Raw genomic sequence first — 23,628 nt, 5'->3', positions numbered from 1 at the left:
TAACACGTCAGCAATCTGAGCACTTCATATACTCTTTTCAAACAAAGATTAAAATAAAGTGATTCTGACTCAGACTCTGGACGAGGGATCTAGTAAGACTGCATTTCTCTCTGGAATAGAAGGCAATTGTAGTAGCCTGTCAGAGGACACAGGTTAGTCAGTGTGCTGTTTCATGAAAGCAGGGCCCATGTGAAAGGTCTGGCTGCCAACCCTTCCAGATTGTCCCAGGGGACTTTACGGTCTGAAGTTGCACTAGTTGGGTGACTCCTTATGTGGCTCAAAAAAAAAAAATTTTTTTTAAATGTGTTTTTCTACCTCTTTGTGTGTATGTGTGTTTTTCTACTTCTAAAACTAGTAGCCAATCTTGTTTTCTCCAGATTTTCATAGAGGAGAATGCCCCTGGGCCTACCATTCATTCTTTTTTCAACTCACACTGGATTGCAGACACTGGAAATAAAATGTCAGCAATTGTCTGTAGAGTTAACGCTCACACTGTTGTGTAAATCCTCTCAGGTTTAGAATTCCTTTGAGGAATACTCACTTTTCACTTCAGTTATGTTTCAATGGATCTAGAAGTCAGGAAGGGGAACAGGGTAGTTAGCCTTGTAAAAATTCACCTGCCATCATTGCCTTTCCCAGAAATACAGAGATAATTAAGAAATAAAGTCAGTATGGACTACTATTCTCTCTGGGTTATTTCTGGCAAAGGAGAGCACGCGCAGTACATATGTTGAAAAGACTGTGAAAATGGAGTGTAAGCTGGCACAATGGGTCATAGCAGGGCCTGGCTGATGGGTCTGCAGTGTTCCCATACTGCTGATGATGGATAATGTAGAGGGTTGGGGAAGGCTGCAAGACTATGTGTTGACAGTGAGAAAACATCAGAACAAAGAGCCAAAAAAAGGGATCAATGAACAAAAATGGGGGAAGGGGTTACCAAAAAGACAGTACTAAGAAGATGGGAAGGAATGTAGTGGAACAACAACAACAAAAAAAGACAGAAAAGGTAAAAATAGGTGCCAAAAATCAGGGAAATGGGACATGAAAAGACTGTAATGATTTAGCAGCTTTTGTGTAGATAATCTGTAGTGAATCTCATAGTTTTTAAGAGAGAGAGAGAGTGGCAAAATAATAAAACAGAACCATTGCATGGAGTCATCAGTGTCGGGTATATAACCATGTCACCATGTGTGGGCGTACAGTTGGCTCAACAACCAGCCTCTCAGGAGCATCTAACACATACCACTGGGGGACCCTTCATCGTTTAATGAAAAAAGAGCAGAGGAAGTATGTGATCTGCATTCAAAGCCTAGATTCTCCTCTGTGACTTAAGATGAATCAACCTTTCTATGCCTCAACTTCCCACTTGAAAAGTGAGGACAACTTCTATTGTAACAAGAGGGACTGGTAGTGATGTTTATTGGACCAAAATGATGTTTTTAGAGCTAATCAACTCTAGGAGTCTATTGCAGTGACAAGGGCCACAAAGACACTTCAAGAAAATATGAAATTCCATGTGATATGGATATATGACTATTTTTAATTTTCTCTCATTTCCTGGTAACATATGTTATGTGCACCTGGGTGGGGCGGGGGGAGTTATCCAGGGCAGATTTTGATCCACTAAAGGATGATTAAGGGGTCTTCTTCCTATATTTCGCTTCAGCATAACACTTAGGAGTGAATATTTAGCTCTGTGGGCCAATAGCTTGCCTTTTGTGTCCATTTAAGGTCCAGTGTTTTCTAAACATGTGTTTTCTAGTAAAAGAGTCAAAATTAGATCAGTCTCATCTTGTTTTCAGTAACTCTTGGGGTCTGGCTTTCCTCTTTGTCTTTTTCCTCCCATGGCCAGAGTGAGCGCCCTGTTTAACTGTCACCTGTAAAGGATCATGCCTTCCTTCCCTCACTGACACCTGTGCTTCCCTTGCTTCTGCCCATTTGTGGAGAGAACAGAAGGCTGAGGGTCTGCTTGCTTTCCTGGGGCTCAGCTCAGAGCCATCCATCAACACTCCTCAGTGTGCAAGGGCACTGGCTCTTCAGTCAGAAAACCCTTTTTCTGGGCAGCTTCCCTGAAGGGCTCCCTGTGTTCTTCTTTCTCGTCTTGGAAGGATAAATGGCAAGGAATCCTTACCAGTGTAGCTAATGTCAGGAAAAAAAAAAAAAAAAAAGACTGCCCTTTTCTATTTCCACAGTGCATCATGAAAACTAAATCTAGACTATGATCTTCCCCCAAAAAAGATGCAATTCAAGAAAGTTCTGGAATGATTATTTAGTAACAAGATGTGGTAATTATAGAGGCTTTTCACTTGGTACTTAATGATTGCTTCTGAATCTGCTTTCTGGGTAGATGCATTTTATCTCATGTGACCCCAGGGGACTTTCTCCTTTTTAATATTCAAAAAAATTGTGCAGAAAAGATGGCTCATGTAAGACTCACTGGATCCTATGCAGGTTCTATACATCACCCTATACCTATACCTTTGTCCGTACCTGTTCTACAAAACTCAGTTCTTCCCAAGGCTGGTCCACAGCCAGGATCTGATCAGATACTTCAACTGGCTATGATGTTCTCCAGGCAAGCACCTGACGCCCCCTACCACCCGGAGTTAAAAAGAAACCTCTTCCCCGCAGGCATCAATTTGCCTGACCTCAGAGCTGACCCAGCACTTATGGTATAAATGGGATAGTTCCATCAGGTATCAACACACAGCGTACCTCAGAGACAGGACAATACTCAAAAGGGAAATGCCCTATTTAGGACGTACACTATGCTCTAGTGGGCAGGGTGTGTGGAACAAAGGAACATTCTTAGAAATGTAAATAACATGGAAAGGAAGAATAAAAGAGATGTAGGAATCAGTCTTCCGAAGTCAGACACTGAAGCCTGCTATACACGTGGAGTGAGAGGGAGGCTGTTCTAACATGATATAAAAAAGTGGAAACTCAGCACCAATGCATATGTGGAAATGTATTTAAAAAGTATACAAAGTAAAATGCATTATTCCCTGAAACATGAAAAGCACTAGGTGAATGTCTCACACCTTTCGTTTTAATAATTTACTCCTTTCAAATGTGTATGTCCAAGGATTCAAATCTGCAGAACACTTTTGTGAATAATAATTAAATAAACAACAATGAGTTAATACGTGAAGCAAGGAATGTAGGCTTAACTGGATCTACAACACCCCTTCTTGAATGGACTGTAGGAATCATTACACAGGCCAATTTTCACACTTTAGTAGTATGGGGCCATCATATATCTTTTTTTTTTTTTTGCCTTCATATATCTTAACTGATCGTCAATCCTTATAAAACCACTTTATTGAATTTATAGAGAGTTGTTTTTAAAAGTTCACTAGTAAATAAAATTCAAGTAAAATGCAAATAACCTAAAATTAAGACTAAATTCTTATATTAGGAACATTCTTACAGTCTTAATTTTACATTGGCTTTCAACAAAACTATTTTAGATTAGGAAAGGGAATGCTTTTTTTTAATTTTTAAAAGGGCATTAGTTTATTTCATCTGTAACTATGATCTCAACTATTTAAATACATAAATTTGAAAATATTTTTGCAGGGAGCTATATAAAATACTATTTAAAAAAATTTTTTAGAGCTCCTTGACAGTATAAGTCAACCAATAATAAAATGAAGATGTGTCTTGGTTACCTGAAATTCTCATCTAGCTTGGTTTATTTTTTTCCTATCACGATTTCATACTCCATTTAAGAACAAAGTCTTTCACTTGAAAATGTGCTAAAATTTAGGACGGTGTTATTTCTTCAAAGCTACAAGTAGGACTTCTTTCCAACCAATATGTTCTAAATTTCAGGAAGGAAATTGACAGAACTTTCATAAAACCAAAGACTGGCAGAAACAAAGTAAATAATGAAGAAACTGAGCAACAGATCACCCAGAAGGAGTATCCCCTGCCAAAAAGAATGTGGCATTTCACCCTCTGAAAAACAAACGGACACTCTGTCCCACAGAAGGCCAGGGCTCACATGTCAGCATCACTCACTCACTTCTTTATCCTTTCGCCAAAGGAAGCCACTTCATCTAGGATGTTCTGGACACTGATACAGACCTCCTGGATGGCATAGATTTTATTTATAAATCCCTTTTTTTCACTGTCCTAAAATACAATTAAGAAAAAAAGAGAGATTCTGTGTGAGTAAAGATATTCTTCAGTGCTTGAATTCTTTGAATTGTCCCTGTCACATTTTTAAACTTAAATAAACTTCGCCTCTGTAGTTACATACAAATGGATGATTAGAACCCTTGAAATTTTCAGAATATAAAGGGAGATGGAGGAGGAAGGGCCCCCAGCATCGTGGACCTATGTCAAAATAAAGGTGGTTGCAAAGCAGGAGACTCAGATTGTGTTGACATTGCCCTGATGAACAGAAACGTTTTAGCCAGCGTTGGGGCATGGGGAAGGATGTAAAGGTGTTAGGGAGAGGGCAAATCTCTGAATGACCAAATCTGGAAGACCTGTGAGCAATTAAAATGGGGCGAGGGAGCCGGTAGGAAAACAAGGTCAACTGACACTCATTAAGTAGACACTTCCTAAATAGTGGCTTAGGAAGACCAGATACAAGGTAAGCCTTGCCCACCTCCTAAGTATAATAGTCACATACTTGACACAATAGCATACACTATTTTCGGGTTCTAACTAAACATTTTTCTCTCTTGGTAGTTAGTTCTTCATTTTAAAACTTGTCCTGGATTTTAAGCAAAGCTGGTGTGCTCCAGGGAATGGGTGGGTGGGATGGAGTATAAAGCACCCAGAGAATGGTGTGAGCCTGGGGGAAATGTGCACATTTTGTAATTTTAGACCTAGAGGAAGAAATAGTGGTGGCCTTTCACGATTGAAATTTCTGCTTAGTAGCCTGGCACCACAGGCACTTGCCTAGGCTGTTTGGTGGAGACCATCCAACCCTGATTCCATGACTCCATTCCTCCATGCCAGCTTGAATATCTATGGAAATGTAGATCCAATTTCATTACTTTAACTTCTTTTGAACACTTCCGCACTGTGCCAGAACACTTGAGACCTCATGTGGCAGTCAGTGCTTGCTGAAAGCAGCCAGAAAGCTAGAATAATAATGTCGTCATGTTGCACATTTACATACTGACTTTCACTTCAGAAAAGTCTAAAGCACTTTGCACTGTGAACATGGCTGGGCCTGGCATCCTGCCACCTGAGAAACTGAGGCCGAGTGAATGACAGGTGTATATGCAGCCTCCAAGAACACCAGTGGGACTGAAGACATGGAGGCCAGTTTCAAACACAATCTTTAGGTAGAAGTCACTCAGAGTCTTCATTTTAAATAGAAGTCCCATGGGAGATACTTGTCTACATTATTCATCTTGCTCATGCCAAGTTGGACCGTCAGACAATGAGGTAGATGAGAACATAAGGCTCAAAGTATACAGAACAGTTCTGTACTCTCAGGGTCCCCATTAGTCACCCTTCACTTGTCATTATAGACATGGATGCATCAATTTCTTGTCTTTTTTCCCCTCCCTAGCAATAAAACAAAGTGCATTAATTTCACCTATGCAATCGTACACTTTAGGGGGAAAAAAAAGGGATATCCAGTGGCTGCTTCTGTTCTTTCCAAATTACAAAGCTGGTCTGTTCTAATCTCATGGCCTTCAGTGTTTTCTCTCTCGAGCACTGGTTAAATTCATTTACGTCTATGAAGGAAAGTACTCTTAACAAATATGTTTTCTACATACAGAATAAATCAAGCTGGAGTCGAAAACGGCTGGTTACACAATCAAAATTCATTGAAAATAATGCCTTATCAGTTTGAAAGGATCACGTGAAAAAATATTTTCACAATAGCAATAAAACCTAAAATCACACACACACAAAAAAAACCTATAATCACTTAGGCATAACCATAGTAAGAAATGTACATAATCAACATTAAGAAAATAGAGGTATGGTGTTTCTGCACCAGAATGCTGATTATTAAAAGGATGTATTCTTTTCTTCTGGTGAACATATAGGTTTAGTGCATTTTCAAGCAAATCCTAATTTGTTTGGAATGCAGTGAAATGGGGAGAATTTGATAAATTTGTTTGGAAGAATAAATTGAGTACCATAGCCAAGAAATTTTTGCAAAAGCGAAATAATGAGAAGGCATTTATTGTACCAGATATTTAAGTAATTAAAATATAAAAGAGGAACATTGAAAAAGAGATTGTTTATGATAAAGCACCATCACAAATCCACCATAGAGATGAAAATAGTATGATACTGGGTACTTGTATTAACTCTTTGCAGAAAATTATGTTAAATCCTACCTTAATAGGTTCTCAAATCTACTTGACATAGCCCAATTCTACCTCAGATCTACCTCACATACATAGCCCCAAAACATTCTAGATTAATTAAAGAGCAAAAAGCTAAAGGTGAATTATAAAAATAGAAGAAAATTTAGGTAGGTTATTTAGTGATCTTGGAATAGGAAATAACTTTTAAACATACAAGCAGTGAAGGAAGTCACGAAGGAAAAAAAATGGATAGCAGGAGTTACATATAAAAAACTCATGATGTCAAAAATCCTCATTTAAATTTATTTTTTTCCTCATTTAAATTTAAATTTAAAAGGGTGAGTGGGGAAAAAATCTGTAACAAATACGACAAATCAAGGGATGGGATTTCTGATATATTCAATTAATATCCGAAAGAACATCTCTGCAGTTTTGTTCATAATAACAACAACAAAAAAAAATCACTGACACGTTGGGTGGAATTATGGTACGTACAATGATAGACTATTATGAAATTGCAAAATATTTTTTTATGATTTTATTTATGTATTCATAGAGACACACACAGAGAGAGAGGCAGAGACACAGGCAGAGGGAGAAGCAGGCTCCATGCAGAGAGCCCGACATGGGACTCGATCCAGGGTCTCCAGGATCACACCCTGGGCTGCAGGCAGCGCTAAACTGCTGCACCACCGGGGCTGCCCGCAAAATACTATTTAAAGAGAGTAATAACAAGAAAAATACTTATGATCTAACAGAAACTGGGATGGAGACAGGAGGCAGGGGGAAAACGTAAATGTGAGATAGAATATAATCCAAACGTTTTTTTGAACTGGGTAGGCTAGAGAAAAGATGAAGTGAAGGTGTCAAAATATTAAAGGTAATGAAAGTTTATTTTCTTCTTCATATCTTCCTATAATAATAATTCTTTGCAGTTAACATGTTTTACTTTTGTAACCAGACTATTTCCCTGAATTTCTCCAATATCATCAACTGAAGGAACATGAGTAGAAGAAATTAAGGAATTGGCACTCGTTGATCATATTAGGTTGATCATATTAGGTGGTTTGTCTGTTTTTTTCTTAATGTATTTTTTGTATTTTTATACCTATCTAAATTTTTTTTCAGAAAGTAGCAGAATATAAACAGATACGCATTGAGCTTTATAACATGCGTTTCACATGCTCTTTTGGTCTTCACGATCATCCTACAACATAGTTATTTTTTTGCACTCTACAGAAGAAGAAACGGAGGATCCGAGAAAAGTGACAGCTTAGATTAGGACTATGACAGGCCAACTCCAGACCCTATTCTTTCCATAACATACCATGTTACCTTATCATCCTACCCAGGAAGCTTTTCATTCCCACCCAGAATCCCTGTGTGATCAACAAAAACAAAAGACTTGAAAACATTCAGAAACTTACATTGTAGCCACCACAATCAGCAAGATAATAAAATTTGAAAACTTGATTCAACAGGAGGAAGTGAAAGATGTGTTAGAAACCACCAGATGTAATGTCAATAATGCAGTGTGCGAATATTAAATACAGGATCTTCTTAAGATGTGTCACTGATGGCATCTACAAAAACTATTTTTAGTAGAGACTTTAAAAACAATGTGCTGATGTAGGATTACTAGCTGAGGAATTTTTAAAATTTGCTAACTCCTAATTTTCTATTTCTTTTGTATTCCCACTCCATTACCCAGCCCCTCACCCCCAAACACCAAAAACCAAAATAAGATGGTCTGTAATGTTGACAAAGTTTTGAAAAGCAAATGCTTGGGGATAAAATTTTTATTTTAAAATCTCTTTCATCAAATCCTATATTCCTCCACTGTGGTCCCCAACCAATGAAGTAATTACTCTTTATATACAGTATACGACCCAAAACTGCAATGGGTAATGGAATTGCTCTGTGTTGCATTCCAATATTTCACACTTTTTTCACTAATGTTCAATACTTTATTAGTAGAGAATAAATTGGTACATTTCTTTTATTGTCGTTTTTGCTTTCCTTTATAAACCAGCTTGGATGAAAGAAATATCATAGGGTAGTTAATCATCCAAAGGCTTCGTAGTGACACTGGTTGGTTGGTTTTTTTTTTTTTTTTTTAATGCATTATTAAGGTTTCTTTTGAAGATGTAAAAAAAAAAAATTACCCATAAAAAAGAGCTATAACTGTAAATCTAAGAACATGTGAGATTTATATCATACAACTTTTTCTAATGGCTCTAATATAATTTTTAAAAATCTTATTATATTTTAAATAGTCCACAAAACATCAATAACTGCAAACTTGAAATACAGTGATTCTTTCCTATTCACCTATTTTACGATCACATATCACAACAGAAAATTAACTAGATTTTTCCAAAGAAGTATCTACTTCCTAGCTTTGATATATTTAGGAAAATCTAAAGATCTAAAGAATCAATAGGAGTACCTTACATATTTAGAGCATCGTCCATTGACTGTCAAACCAAAATAACAAGTGCCCTATTCATTGGACCTGTTCTGAATGGGAACAAAAACCCAAAGTGATAGGTGTCAGGGGGTGCGTATTGTGTGGCTGGGTTCCTCATGCATCCAGCTGCATCCCGCCCTGGTCTGTGAATGGTATTTAGGGGCCCTGCCAAAGTAGTCACTGTCAGCCCCATTCACATGATAGAAAACAGATCTGTTGGACACCTATATTGTTTTGATCACAACAAATATGTAATATATGTTCCTTCCCCATATTTGTTCTAAAATTAATATTATTTCAGTTACTTTCTAGAGTGAGAGAATATCTTAAGAGTGCAAGAAAGAAAGAAAGAAAGAAAGAAAGAAAGAAAGAAAGAAAGAAAAGAATGGAAAAAAGAAAAGAATTGCAAGGAAGCAGCTGTTGACTCTTATGCCAGGAGAAGCATAAAATGAAAGTGACCAAGCAAACCAGGGCATACGATCACCTTACCTATTATTTCCTAGAGGAAGCATTCAGGTTTTCCACCCCAAAGAGCTAATCTTGATTACAATTTTGCTTTTCCTTTAAGGTCTTGATATGTAACCTCTGGCAAAGTGTAAGCACTAAGATTGATACTTGCTATGAGACATAATTGTTATAGTTTACTATTGACTATAGCTCTTCTGTGAGCAAATATAGTCTCACATAGCACAGTGTACAGTTGTGTTTGGAATATGTCTAGGTTGCCTGTGATTTATTTTTTATGCTAAAGATGGCTTTGGTGCACAACTTGCTTGGTTCATTCACTAAAATGCCCTGCAAAATGAACTCCTCTCAGAGCTATACTTCTAACCTAGGGAAAATATATTCGATATGAGCTAGAGATTGAATAAAGGCACACAAAGTGGCGAAATATTTTCTCTGTGTCAGTATTCCTTTATTTTTTTTCAGACAGAGAAAAACTACGTTTCAGCCCCAAATCTAGAATACTGAAATTCTCACAGCACCTTGGCAAGTCACAGAGACCCTTGACCATTGAATCGTATCTCCGGGTCTTACTCGGTTCTTGTTCTATCAGATTTTACCCAGGTTACTTAAGGCCTTGGTTCTTCTCATATTAACCTTAATAATAAGAACCCTCCATTGAGACATTAAAGGATTCTGAGAGAGAAAAAATAAATAAATAAAATAAATAAAAATAAAAAATAAAGGATTCTGAGATAATACTTGAGGTTAAGGGGACAGATGTATACCAGTTAAGACAGAGTATTTTTCTCTTAAAAAGTAAAACAGTTCTCTAAAACATTTACGTTTCAGAGTTATAAAGAGGTCTAAATTAAATAAGACACAGAGAGCTCTTAGTACAATGCCTGGTACAAAGAAACTGTCTATAATTATTAGTGGTGATAATGATAATAATAAAATTATGGGCACAGTTTCTTATTTAAGAGGATTCACGTTATTTTTATCTATTTTTGCTTCTATTAAAAACAAAACTTTGAAATATTAGAATTCTCCCCAATATGCAGCCCTTTTATGCATGTTTAGTTTTGCCCCAGACGACTTAGTGTTAACTTGTCAAATTTCATTTTTGAAAACGATCGGAGATTCTTTATAATGTTATACTGAGAAGATCTTTCTCCCCCACCCCCTCCTTCTGCTGACTCGGCACATGTTTTTCTGCAGAATGAGCATTTACCTGGTCTTGATTTTTTTTTGCTTCCTCTCTTGCAAGGTAGTCCTGTGCTTTTCAGGATTCGTTTTCTACAGGGCAATTTTTAATCGCATTTAGTTGTGCCTTGCCGTGGTAGCTTAATGTTATGCATTTTGCATGAAACTGTAAAAGTGACTGCAAAGTAACAGACATTTGGAGAGAAATGGCCTCCAGGCTAGGCAATGTCAACAACAGGCATTTTAAAAATGGCTACTGGCACTCCTAGGAATTCTGATGAAAGCCAGGAAGGAAAGTAAAAAGAGGGAAGAAAGAGACGAGATAGGGGGGAAAAATAATGGAAGAAAAAGGAGAGAGAGAGAGAGAGAGAGAGAGAGAGAGAGAGGAGGAGATTGAGGGCAAGAGGAAGAAGAGGAGGGACTCAGAGATACTCTGAAACCAGAAGGCAGCTGGAGCAAGGGGAACAATAGCTCCTGGGGGTGGGGGTGGAGGGGTTGGGGGGATATGAAGAAAGGAAGGGAAAGGTCTCTGATCGCAAACACAAATGACACAAAACCCAAGCACATACACAACTGTCGGCTGTCTTAACTCCCAATTATTCAAAAATAATCATTTGTAGACGCCTGTAAAGAAATGTTTCAATTCCATTCAATGCGAATGTAAATAAACCTTACAGAAAGCCCCCGGGGCAGGTGTGGGCAGGTGCACTAGGGTACCTGTGGTCAGGAGGGGCAGCTGCCCGGAGCCAACCCCACATCAGCAGGCCCTAAGGGCCCTGCAAATCTCCCTCTTCCTAATGATTTAAGAAAATTCCTTATAACTGTCCTGCTAGTGCTTGAAAGCTCTTAAAAGATTAGGACTATATATCAGTATCAAAACCTTTGGCTTAATCTCCTTGCCAGCAGGCAGGAAGTGCACTTTCCAGAGAGTGGCTTTATAGATTATCCCATCTCAGGCTTTGGTCCCGTGGGAAGTTCTGCTTTCAGATGGCTTCCCAAGCGAAAGGGCCAGAAGGCCTGGCTCCAGGCTAACCTTGATAGAAGCCACATCAGAGGCAGCGAGGTTGCTGTTCCCGAGTAACCCGACGGGGAAAATAGGTGACAAAGGATACTTTCACCCGGGACAGTACAACACAAGTTTCGAGATAAAAATTTGTAGGCCTCACAGGGTTTTCTGTAAAGTCAAAACCAACAGATTGTGGAAAGGTCTTGAAACTGTGACCACATGCTCAGGATTACAGCGGACCAAGCCCTGTCCTTAGACCTCATGAAAAACAAAAACATCAAACAAAAAACCCCCAGAAAAGATGGTCAAATAAAATGTGTCCTAAAATCACCTCTGGTTCGGAACTAGCCATTTTTACAGAGAGGATAAGGGCTGTGAAATAGCTTCTGCCCCTCGGAGCCATTTGAAAGCTGATGCAAGGGCCTGGCTGGTGGATGGCACTGCTGCTCTTTCACTGGTTCATGGTTGGAGCTTAAGTGGCAACAGGGAACAGAAGCACCCTGCTTGCTTCTGAATCCAAACAGCAAATGCTAGGCTACTTTGTCTTGACCCTCACTTGTTTTGAAAAAGTTGGGTATATGTGCGTGTGTTTTAAAAAAAAAAAAATCTCTTTTCAAATCGTTTATTTTCAAATGTGCGCTTAAATACGGTTGGAATTCAAATGCAGAGATGAGAGGGCTGCTGAGAATTTAGAGAAGGCTGTGAGCTCTCTTTCGTTTACGTGCCCCTAATCTGATTTAGAAGATCAGACTTCTGACTGACTGGCTCCACTGCTAAGCCTGGTTCAAATCTGCCTCCAGTATTTCCTTAGCTCTGTGGTTCTGAGCAATTTCCTTACCTTCATCTGTAAAATGGGGGTAATGATGGAACCTACTGTAGTGATGGTTGTAGAATTAAATGAATTTAATCCATTTAAAGCACTACTAATATCTGGAACATAGGAAGCGCCCAATACATATTAATCATTAACTTGTTAACAATTTGAGGGGCATGTGGGTGGCTCAGTTGGTTAAAACATCTGCCTTCAGCTCAGGTCCTAATCTCAGGGGCCTGGGAGAGAGCCCCACATCGGATTCCTTGTTCAGCGGGGAGTCTGCTTCTCCCCCCTTTCCCTCCTCCCCACTCGTGCGTGCTCTCTCTCTCAAATAAATAGAAATCTTAAAAAAAAAAAAAAGTGTGAAGATTCTGACAAAATACTGTAAGACTAAAAAAAAAAATACTGTAAGACTTTCAAATGTTAAATTGCATTAAATCTTAATAAGGATGGGGACGCCTGGGTTGCTCAGTGGTTGAGCATCTACCTTCGGCCCAGGGCATGATCCCGGGCCTCCGGGATCGAGTCCCACATCGGGCTCCCTGCATGGAGCCTGCTTCTCCCTCTGCCTGTGTCTCTGCCTCTCTCTCTCTCTCCGTGTCTCTCATGAATAAATAAAGAAAATCTTTAAAAAAAAATCTTAATAAAGATGAATCTTCTCACTTCTTATTTATATCTCCTGTGTTTGTACAAATCACCTAATATAACCATAGATTATCTTAAATGTCTCACCCTGCAGTGTCCTCATGACAGTCACCAGAGGATGATGGGTACTACTGTTCTCATTCCCTCTGTCAGGAAACCTAAAGCCAGTTGCCTAACATCCCAGCTCAAACCTCTATCTGAATCTGTGCTCACTTTCCTCTGGGACCTCCAAGCCATATCTGTTCTCATCAAAGATACTGGATTTTTTTTCTTGTTTATTTATGAGAGACAGAGAGAGAGAGAGAGAGATAGAGAGAGAGAGAGGCAGAGACACAGGCAGAGGGAGAAGCAGGCTCCACGCAGGGAGCCCGATGTGGGACTCGATCCTGAGCCCCCCAGGATCTCACCCCGGGCTGAAGGCAGCACTAAACCGCTGAGCCACCCGGGCTGCCCAAAGATACTGGATTTGAAAAATTAGCAGAAAGTTAAGCAGTTTCCTGTATTTCTCACCCACTGAAAGCTGTGTATCCTCCGAAGGCCAAAGCTAGTCATAGTCATGCAGGACACATGTGATTCTTATCTGTCCATGTTTATGCAGGTAAGACTTTCCTTAGAACCAGTGACTGGTTCTTCAACAAACCTCATGGCTCAATCAGGGTCAGAATTTATTACTTCATCTTAAATAGCACAAGCTTTTGTTGCTCATCTACCTACTAGTACAGCTCCTAATAATAATTTAAAAATTCCTTTTATTATATATACAAAAAGGCATATCCATCAAAGTGTGGAAGTCACAAAGATTTTTTTTCTGGAATAGATTTTTCCTTAAAGTATTTTTTAAAATAATTATTTATTTATTTATAATAGACATAGAGTGAGAGAGAGAGAGAGGCAGAGTGTGTCACAGGCAGAGGCAGAAGCAGGCTCCATGCCGGGAGCCCGATGTGGGACTCGATCCTGGGACTCCAGGATCGCGCCCTGGGCCAAAGGCAGGCGCTAAACCGCTGAGCCACCCAGGGATCCCCTTAAAGTATTTTTTTTTTAAGATTTTTATTTATTTATTTGACAGCGAGATAGCAAGAGATACAAGCAGGGGGAGCTGCTGCAGAAGAAGAGGGATAAGCAGGGAGCCCAACAAGGGGCTTGATCCCAGGACTCCGGGACCATGACCCAAGCTAAAGGCAGATGCTTAACGGACTGAACCACCCAGGCACCTCTCTTGAATAGATGCGTTATGAAAATACTCCTTTACCTTTAGGTAGGACTTTATGGTTTACTACGCATTTTAAATTGATCTTCTCACTTGGATGGTAGGGGTAAGTGAATCCCCCATTTTACAGATAAGCAAACTGAGGCTTGGAGAAGTCAAAATCTCATAACTAGTTAAAAAGAGTTCCTAGGACTTTAACCCATGCCTCCTGAGTGAAATTGGGCTCTTTTCAGGTCACTGTCAAGAAGCCATCAAGTCACATATGGTATTTCTTCACTACACTGTTTTAGATATTTAAACTTGGCTCTTCCCAAAAACTAATCTTGACTTATAATCAAATTGTGTGAGAAAAGAATTATATTAGTATTATAAAAACAATGCTCTTTGTGACATCTCCAAAACCAAGTAAGGATTACTTTGTGAAATCCGGAGGCTATTTTTCTTTACAAATATTTTACAAGACAAACTTGTACCTTTCTAAAAAACCACATCTGTTGTAAATTACACCCTTACAGAAAGAGAGAGAATCGCCATCCTTTCTTTCCCATCTGAGCTTAAAAGAGATTTGTTGACATACTCGAAGGCCAGCATAGACAAAACAGCACAGGAAAGAGGAGGCGGTCAGCAGGACCAGGGCTCGGCTTTGCTTAAACTAATTCCACATGCCCCATGAACCATTAGCTGTTTTTTATTTCCTGCTCTAAAGATCTGTAGTGAAAATAATCTGGGGTAGGGAAAAGCTGCACTTATTATTTTTTTTCCCCCAACAAGATGCTGTGTTAGCAAATAGAACATATGAGCCACCTTCAGCAAACCAAGGTCTTTAATAATCCATTTTTCAAACACTACTGGTATTTCCTTTCCAAACAAAGATAGACTGTAACTGGAATCAATTTCATTATTTGTATGGTACAATTGCCAAGTTTCTGTAAATAATAGCCATTTAAATACTAGATAATATTTTTTATATGAATCCGACAACAGTTTTATTGCTACTTAATTTCCATGATTTGTTTGTTTGCTGTAAGTTATCAGTGTTCTGAGAGCATGATGTTTGGGGATAAGGAGAAGTCTTAAGAACGGCTCAGGGAAAAAGTAATTGTCAGAGTCCTGTTCAAATACTTGGTTCAACCAAACGGGAAATTCAAATTAGGAAAAAACAATTTTCTCTACCATTTGTGGCTTATCTCCCTCAGTTTCCCTATAAAGTGCATAGTATAACATCACCCACCATTTTCAGACCTTGGGATAATATAGGAAATCAAGGACAAGACTGAGAACAATTCACTCGTCCCAACTAGGAAGATAACGGGACTCTTCAATGAAATTCGATGAAACAGAGGTGCTGGTACAAATAAAGGCCTGGTGGATTTGAAGGGAACTGGGCCATCTTTCTCTATTGATGCCATATGTAGCACATACCTGAATAACAACTTCATGCTCTATGGGATGCTGCTGATATATGGGGTGGGCCTATCCCCTAAGCCCCTTCCGTCCTACAGACTAAATCAATAAAACAGGCTTATTCTGAGGTCAACTTGGAAGAAAATACCAAACGTCCACTTTAGTGGGCGGATGGCAATATTTTTATTTACTTACTTGTGTAGATCATGGTGTGCCTTTCGATTCATTTAGGGAGGAGGGGAAGGGAGTAGGAAAGGAAGAAAAACTTGGAAATCAATTTGAAAAAAATCTTTCAAATTCTTTCACTGGGGATGGCCATGGGTTTAACTGAATAAAATAAGAGCTTCAGAAATAGTTTACATATCTGCATTTACATCTTGTGCATTTATGGGCATGGACTGAAGCTCTGGGCAGGGATTGAAGCTATGATGTACTTTCCTGGGCTGGGCCTAATCAGACAGATTGGGGGCTTGATCCTATTGTACCTTTTACAGCCTTATGATTTTAAGTATAAGTTAACCTCTCAGACGCTTAGTTTTCCCAACAGTGAAATGGAGATACTGTCTCTCCCCAATACGGTGATGTCAGAACAAAATGAAATCATGTATGTAAAGCAACTGGCAAATTAGTAGGCATTAAAAAAAATGTATGTTTTCTTTTCCCTAATAATTGTATAGTAATCGTAATTGTCTCTCTTGCCAAAGGGTAACGCTTTCCTTTTTTTACTTAATATTTTTTCTCTTTTACTTCTATTCCTTTCTTTTTCGTGGATTTTGTATTTAGAAGTCTGATTATCATTCATTCGCATCACCTCGCCATTTGAGCAAGGCTCAGCTTAGCCAAATCTCAGTCCATTCTTTTTATTAATTTTTACAATAAACACTCACAGAAGGCCACCTACATATCAGACACTACTCCAGGCTTGGGGGACATCACGACACAAATAAGTAAACAAAAAAGTAGCAGAAAATGAGAAGTGCGATGAAGAGTCTCAGAAGAGGTGTGTGGGCCAGAGAGTGACCTGATGGTCAGGGAGGGGCGCTCTGAGGTTGAACCTAGGGGCTGAGAACTGAAAACAGAAACTACTGGAGACCTTTCACACAAATGAATGTATTGGAAGAAGTAAGAATCAGTGACAAAAAAAAAAAAAAAAAAAGAATCAGTGACAGACATTAACAATGCAGGAAGCCACCACCAGAGGAGGGGATGTTACTGGGGCCCAGATGCTAGACCACAAAGACTGCTGGTGGCAGGAGCTGGAGCCATGGACAGGGCTTCTTGGCAGTATTTGTGACTATGGAGCAGAGGCTGCCTCTGTCCAGTGGGGCACTGAACCACTGAGGGGAGCTAGCACCCAGTTACCAGAATAAAGAGTGGGAATTTTTTTTAAAAAAATTTTTGAGTGGGAATTTTACTTTAAGTGTGATAGGGGAATAACATGATCTAACTGACATTTTTAAAAGACCACTGAAGCAAAAGATACTGCAGAAGAAAAGAGAAGATTATTGTAGTAACTGACAAGAGATGATAGCTTAGCCCACACCGGACATAGGCAGAATGTTTTCTAAGGAAATTCACCATAGACAAGTGACCTTGTCCTTACCTCCCAGACACAAAGAACTGCCTCCATTTTTGGCTTGAACGACTGGGTAAACGATTGCTGGTTTCACTGAGCTACAGAAGAGCAGAGGACGAACAAGTGTGGGCAAAGAGTAGATGAAGAGCTGCATTAGGGTCATGAAAAAGTATGAGCTGCCTATTGGACATACAGGAGGTGACATCAGTCAGTGGGCGGATTGATGAGTCAGGGCTGGAGATACAGATGTGAAAGCCCCTGGCATTTGGAAGGTCCTCCAAGGCACGCGACTGGAAGGGATCACCCGGGGTAGGACCATGGGCGAGAGGAGGCCAGAGCAGAGCACAAAACTTAGCAGTGGAGAGGATGAGGGGGAGCCAGCTAAGGATGCTGGAGAAGACGGAGGTGAAAGAAAAATGAGGAAGAGGCACTGCGGACGTCAAAAGGAAAGTGTCTTAAGGAGGAGGGAGGGTAGCCTCTCTGAAATTCTGCTGTGAGGTCAAGTCGTGCCAGTGGGCTTGCTGAGTGCTGCTCACGGACAAGGGCATTGCAGGGCCCTGGTGGGGACAGAAACTGTGGACGTGCGAGCAGAGAACTTCAGGGCCCACTGGATGCATTGCCCGCAGCCCCCCTCACAGAGCATAGCTGTAAAGGATGCGGAAAATGGGAAGGGTGGAGAGCAGAGGCGGGAGATCAGAAGAGGGGACTGTTGAGTCAACCGTGGAAAGCAGCCTGACTCCTCGAGAATGATCTGCACTTTGGCCAAATCCCCGGGCGTATGCGTGATGAAGCTGGAGAAGGGCCACATCCAGTGTGTCCACTCGCTCTTGGAATGATCTAGGGTGGAGGAGAAAGGGATGGGGCCGGCAGGAGCACTGACCCGCAGGGGCCATGTGTTCGGGGGGCGTGAGTTGGAGTCTGGGAAGTGGAGGGAAGAAGCAGGGCACCCCCTCCATCCCCCCTTCCCCACCCCCCCTCAGGGACCTCAGGGAAGGCAGCAGAGCAAAGCAGAGGAAGGAGGCCTTAGCTGGGGCAGCAGGAAGGCAGAGGGTGGGCAAGGGCCTGATGGCCTGTCTTCTCGATCGTTCACTGCGAGCGAGCAGGGGCCGGGGCTGATGGAGCCAAAGCAGGTGTGAAACTGTCTTAGCCCTGGAAACACGCCGTCCAAGTTCCCGGGGCTGTTCACAGGCCTGCGACGGTGATTTATAGGAGCTCTGCACTGTCCTACTTGCTATTGATTTTGCATTTCATTCTCTTTCACTGCCTTAATAAAATTAGGAATTTTCCCAGCTTGCCTAGCCAGTCTTTTATTTAGCCCCTTTTTATAAAGCTTAAAAGGATGTCACATAACTTACTGTTAACATGTCTTAGCCAGAATTGTGTTTAACGGGCATGAGGTGCTCCTCAGGAAAAAGAGAGAGAGAGAAAGAGAGAGAGAGAGACCCTTCTGTTGGACAAAGACCACCTCTCCTGGCTCTGCTCCAGCAGACCCAGGGACCCAGCCTGCACCTGCGCCAAAAGCTGGCACCTGAGAGCAAGAGCATATTGTGGTTTCTTTCTCACCCGTTCCTGCTTCTTATTCCGGGCTCCTTTGATTTCTAAGGGAGACCAAAGATGGTTCTTGGCTAAGTAACTGGATAAGCAATCTAGAAACAATCTAGAGCGTAGCCAGGTCACAGGTAATTGAGGTTTGTTTCATTATGCTGGAATGGTGCAGGAAACGAATTTTTTTTTTAAGATTTTAAAAATTTATTTATTCATAGAGAGGGAGAGAGAGAGGTAGAGACCCAGGCAGAGGGAGAAGCAGGCTCCATGCAGGGAGCCCGACGTGGGACTTGATCCCAGGTCTCTAGGATCAGGCCCTGGGCTGAGGGAGCACTAAACTGAGCTACTGGGGCTGCCCTGGAAATTAGTTTCTTATACTGTCTGTTATACGGTCTGTCGGTCTGTCGGGGAGGAGTGTTTGCTGTTACCTGAGGGCTCTTTGTTGACCTCTAGGATCTATCTGCATCCAATTGCTCATAGTAAAGAAAAACAAACCAACAACAACAAAAACAATTACTATCATCCCACCACAAGATGCTGGAGTTTTCGGAAAGTGTGCTTGCTATCCCTGTCCTGGCTTTTTTTTTTTTTTTAAGATTTTAAAAATTTATTTATTCATGAGACACACAGAGAGAGGCAGAGACACAGGCAGAGGGAGAAGCAGGCTCCCCACAAGCAGCCCCATGTGGGACTCGATCCCGGGACTCTGAGGATCACACCCTGAGCTGAAGGCAGGTGCTCAGCCACTGAGCTACCCAGGTGTCCCTCCTCATCCTGGCCCTTTAGCCAAACATCCCTCGAGTCAAAATTCTGAGTGAACCTTTCATCCCAGTCTCGTCTGGGCCAGAGTTTCCAGCATCAAGCAAGGAGGAATTCCTTTGGCTGGAAGCTGGAAAGAGCTGGTGGCCGAGAAGGGCCTGCACTTGGTGGTGACCCAGAGGCAAGTTTCCAAGCCATACCCTGTGGGAGGAGGAGCTCCCTGGGCCTGTCACAATCGTGCTCCTGCCAGCTGCCCTTAAGCACTGCTCCTGTCATGTAGTGACACCTGTTCTTCCCAGCGAACTCCCATTCCCAAAAGATCCAGAAGAGAAGTAGAGATAGATGCTCATCCTCCCCTGGGAATCTGTGCAACACAGTCAGCGATGCTGAGTCCTGGGGCGCCTCGGTGGCTCGGCGGGTGAGTGCCTGCCTTTGGCCCAGGGCGTGATCCTGGGGACCCGGGATCGAGTCCCACACTGGGCTCCCTGCAGGGAGCCTGCTTCTCCCTCTGCCTGTGTTTCTGCCTCTATGTCTCATGAATAAGTAAAATCTTAAAAAAAAAAAAAAAAAAAGGCTGAGTCCTGGACTATGGCTACAGGTAGCGACTCCAGCCAAACCTACACAGCTAAGTGTAGGAGAACTTGGCCAACATAACGTCAGGGACCTGTGTCCCACCTGTAAGAAGACCTCCGACAGGAAGGTCGGGAAATAAGGACCCGGCACCAGGGAGTGATCTGACTCCAGGCCTGTTCACCGAGTACACATTCCAGGAGGACAAAGAACATTATTTTTGGTATGTTTTCTTGGAGAGCTTAATAAATGTCTACATACTTAGATGGATTTAAAATTATTCTGACTCTAATACAGTAAATTAATCCCGAATTTGCAAAGCATTTTGCCCACTGCTTGGTATATGGTAGTTCTCAAAATCTCAAAATGTGACTTATTTATCACTTTGTTTGTTTGTTTATTCATTTATTTAGATTTTATTTATTTGTTCATGAGAGACACACAGAGAGAGAGGCAGAGACACAGGCAGAGGGAGAAACAGGCTCCATGCAGGGAGCCTGATGTGGGACTCGATCCCTTGTCTCCTGGATCAGGCCCTGGGCTGAAGGCAGGCACCCAAGCGCTGAGCCACCCAGGTGTCCCTTATTTATTTTTTTTAAAATTTTATTACTTATTCATGAAAGACACAGAGAAAGAGGCGGAGACACAGGCAGAGGGAGAAGCAGGCTCCATGCAGGGAGCCCGATGTGGGACTCAATCCCAGGACCCTGGGGTCATGACCTGGGCCAAAGGTAGGCGCTCTACCGCTGAGCCACCCAGGCGTCCCCTTATTTATCATTTTAATATTATTACTTCTATTTTTGTTCCTCTCACTGAGTGGTAGAAGACATATATGTTGAGTGTTCCTACCTGATTTTTCATGTTTTTAGGATATCAGATATACACAAACATTTAAATGTCTCTGTTTATGAATGTGTTCTAATTGTAAGCACGAGAGTTACAACAATCTGCTCTTCCTCCAACACACTATGCAGAGTTGATAGAAATTATTTTTAACCTTCTGGTTTGTGTGACTTTTTGGCACATCTACCAGTATTATGAATTAGAAATTTCATCGGAGCCAAACTGCTGCTATGCAGAAATACAAATAGAAGGAGCATTCTCCAGCCAGAGAGCTGGGGTGGGGGTGGGGGGTGGGGGTGGGGAGACAGTAAACATGAGTAATTAATTGATTTTTAAAAGAATTATTATTCACCTGGTTAGTCCAAACGCTGAAGTTTTCCTCCTAATTTCTGCATTCTTGTTTTTCTATTTGGGAGAATCTTTAAAACACCTTTTTAAAAGTAAATGGGCATTTATTTCTTTTAACTTAGCAGAGACAACCAACAATACCAGTTAAAAATATGAGGTTAGTGATGCCCGGCAGCAATGGAAAGTCCTTTCTTGGAAGAGCCCCCTAGTGGCAAGCATCCCAAGCTGCCCCAGGGCCGGGGAGGAGTGAGTACTCAGGGACCACATTCGAGAAACAAGGTTTTAAGAAATAGTAAAAGGTACCATTATCACATTACAGCAAGGATTTGTTGACAGAATATTCTTTTACATTGCCAATGGCTATGATTTTTTTTCCCTCCCAGTATAAAATGTTCATCCATCTGCAAGTTTGTATATTTCTCCTTGGTACACTATTAGCTGGATTAAGAAAGTGAATCAAAATTAGATCATCCAGGTATGGTTTACATAATGGTTTTCATACATTAACGTTTTATACCTAAAACATTGACATTTAAAGTTGACTTTTGCATAATTACTTATAATTTTTTCTAGTCCGTCTATGAGATTTTAATCATTCCCATCTACTTTGTTATTTAAGCAAGCGCACTGTTAGAGGGTGTTAAAATTATTTGAAACACACAATGAAAAATTGTTTTGTGAAATTAGTATTTCAAAAAAAATTTTCTAAGACAACTGAAGTTGGAGAGCAAGAAGGAGCAGAGAATTTTCCATTAAAAATCCTGCTTTATCTTATTTGCAGGAATCATATGGGTGATGAGGAATTTCTCAGGGCTAGAAGGTGGACATCAAAAGGTTTGTGGCTTTAGGCAAACATCCAAAACCCATACTAATGTAATAAGTTCTCCGGTGTCCTCAGGCACAGCAATACGATCAATAGAGGATTTCCATCTTCTTTCCTTAGAACAAATTCTAGAGGTCATAGAAAAACTCTGTGAATATTGTGTATCAGCATATCATAGGTGCTAATCATTAGGATCTTAGTATGGTTACAGCTTCCCTGGCAATACTCCCTCAGAGGGAAATGGGATGATTCTTATCTTAAAGGAGCAATGGTAGGATTATGTAAAATGTTTGCTTAAAAATTTAGTACCTTCCTCATTTCTAAGCCAACTTTTTTTTTTTTAATTTTTTAAAGATTTTATTTATTTATTCATGAGAGACACAGAGAGAGAGAGGCAGAGACACAGGCAGAGGGAGAAGCAGGCTCTATGCAGGGAGCCCAACGCGGGACTGGATTCCGGGTCCCCAGGATTACACACCAGGCCGAAGGCAGGCGCTAAACCACTGACCCACCCGGGCTGCCCTCTAAGCCAACTTTTTGTTCTCCACTCAGGCACACACACACTGACAAATGTGGGAGAAGCAAAAAGGGGAGGGAGGCAGCCAGAGAGTCTAACTGAGCTAACCTCCTCAATTGCATTAGGAACGCACTTCATGAGCAACCCTGCAAAGACCATGCTCTTAGCCTCAGCTTGCAGATGGAGATAGATAATCATAGAAAGATCACAGAATGTGTAAGTGGCTGAGTGGGAACCAGAACCTCGATTTGCCTGTAGTCAAAAAAACAGGGAAAAAACAAAAATCAGGTCTAACGTTACAGAAGAGATCTTTTTTTTTTTTTTCCAGAAGAGATCTTAATGCGTATATAACTCTGTTCAGTCAAATAACTCCAGCCCCAGTTCCGTGATCCCTCCTAAATGCAGAGTGATATTGTAATTAGCATTCAAATTATCCCCTCATGTACCTCCAATACTCACTAAATGTACCAGCTGCCACTTACACACCACTACCATCCTTTCCAGAATTTCTGTAAGCACTGCTGAGCAAATGCAAACACTCACTAGTACTCATTTAAATAGCTGTTCATTCCTCCATTGATAGACATGACACCAAAAATATGAATTTCTTTGTGGGATGCAGTCTTATGACACTCATTGTACTTCTTTCCAATCATAAAAATGGTACATGTTCGTAGCGGAAAATTTGGAAAAGAAAAATCATAGAAGAAAATGAAAATCTCCTGTAAACACTGTTAACATCTAAGAATATATCCTGCCAGGGGCAGCCTGGGTGGCTCAGCGGTTTTAGCGCCACCTTCAGCCCAGGTCAATCAATCAATCAATCAATAATTATTTTTCATTTTTTATTATTTTTTATTAAAAAAAAACATTTTTAAAGAATATATTCTGCCAGCGTTTTTTCTATTACTTTTTCTATAATTATTCATCACGTGATTATGTGTCAAGCATTGTGTCAGATGTTGTGGATCTGATGAACAAGACAGATTGCTCTTAATCCATGATAATGAGCATACAGTTTGTTGCATTTTACATAGGAGGTGTATAGTGTGCACACTTATGCATTTATTTCTTGTTTTATTTTTTATTTTATTTTATGTTTAAAGATTTCATTTATTTATTCATAGAACACACACAGAGAGAGAGGCAGAGACACAG

At 40.7% G+C, this 23,628-nt stretch overlaps 1 protein-coding gene across 18 annotated transcripts in view; it reads right to left on the bottom strand.

Moving 5' to 3' along the window:
* The window catches only part of MCTP1 (multiple C2 and transmembrane domain containing 1), a 536,343-nt gene that overhangs the window by 14,579 nt on the left and 498,136 nt on the right, over positions 1–23,628 (bottom strand). For 16 of the 18 annotated variants that reach the window (XM_077864453.1, XM_077864400.1, XM_077864378.1 and 13 more), the window contains one exon: positions 4,028–4,137. The exons of the other annotated variants lie outside the window; for them this stretch is intronic. In XM_077864453.1, coding sequence (XP_077720579.1) covers positions 4,028–4,137 — 110 coding nt within the window. The remainder of the gene's footprint in view (positions 1–4,027; positions 4,138–23,628) is intronic. 18 annotated transcript variants of the gene reach the window in all.

Source organism: Canis aureus, chromosome 2 (genome assembly GCF_053574225.1).
Source record: "Canis aureus isolate CA01 chromosome 2, VMU_Caureus_v.1.0, whole genome shotgun sequence".
Taxonomy (NCBI): Eukaryota; Metazoa; Chordata; class Mammalia; order Carnivora; family Canidae; genus Canis; species Canis aureus.
The sequence above is the reverse complement of the archived record's forward strand: the minus strand, read 5'-3'. Positions and strand labels throughout refer to the sequence as shown.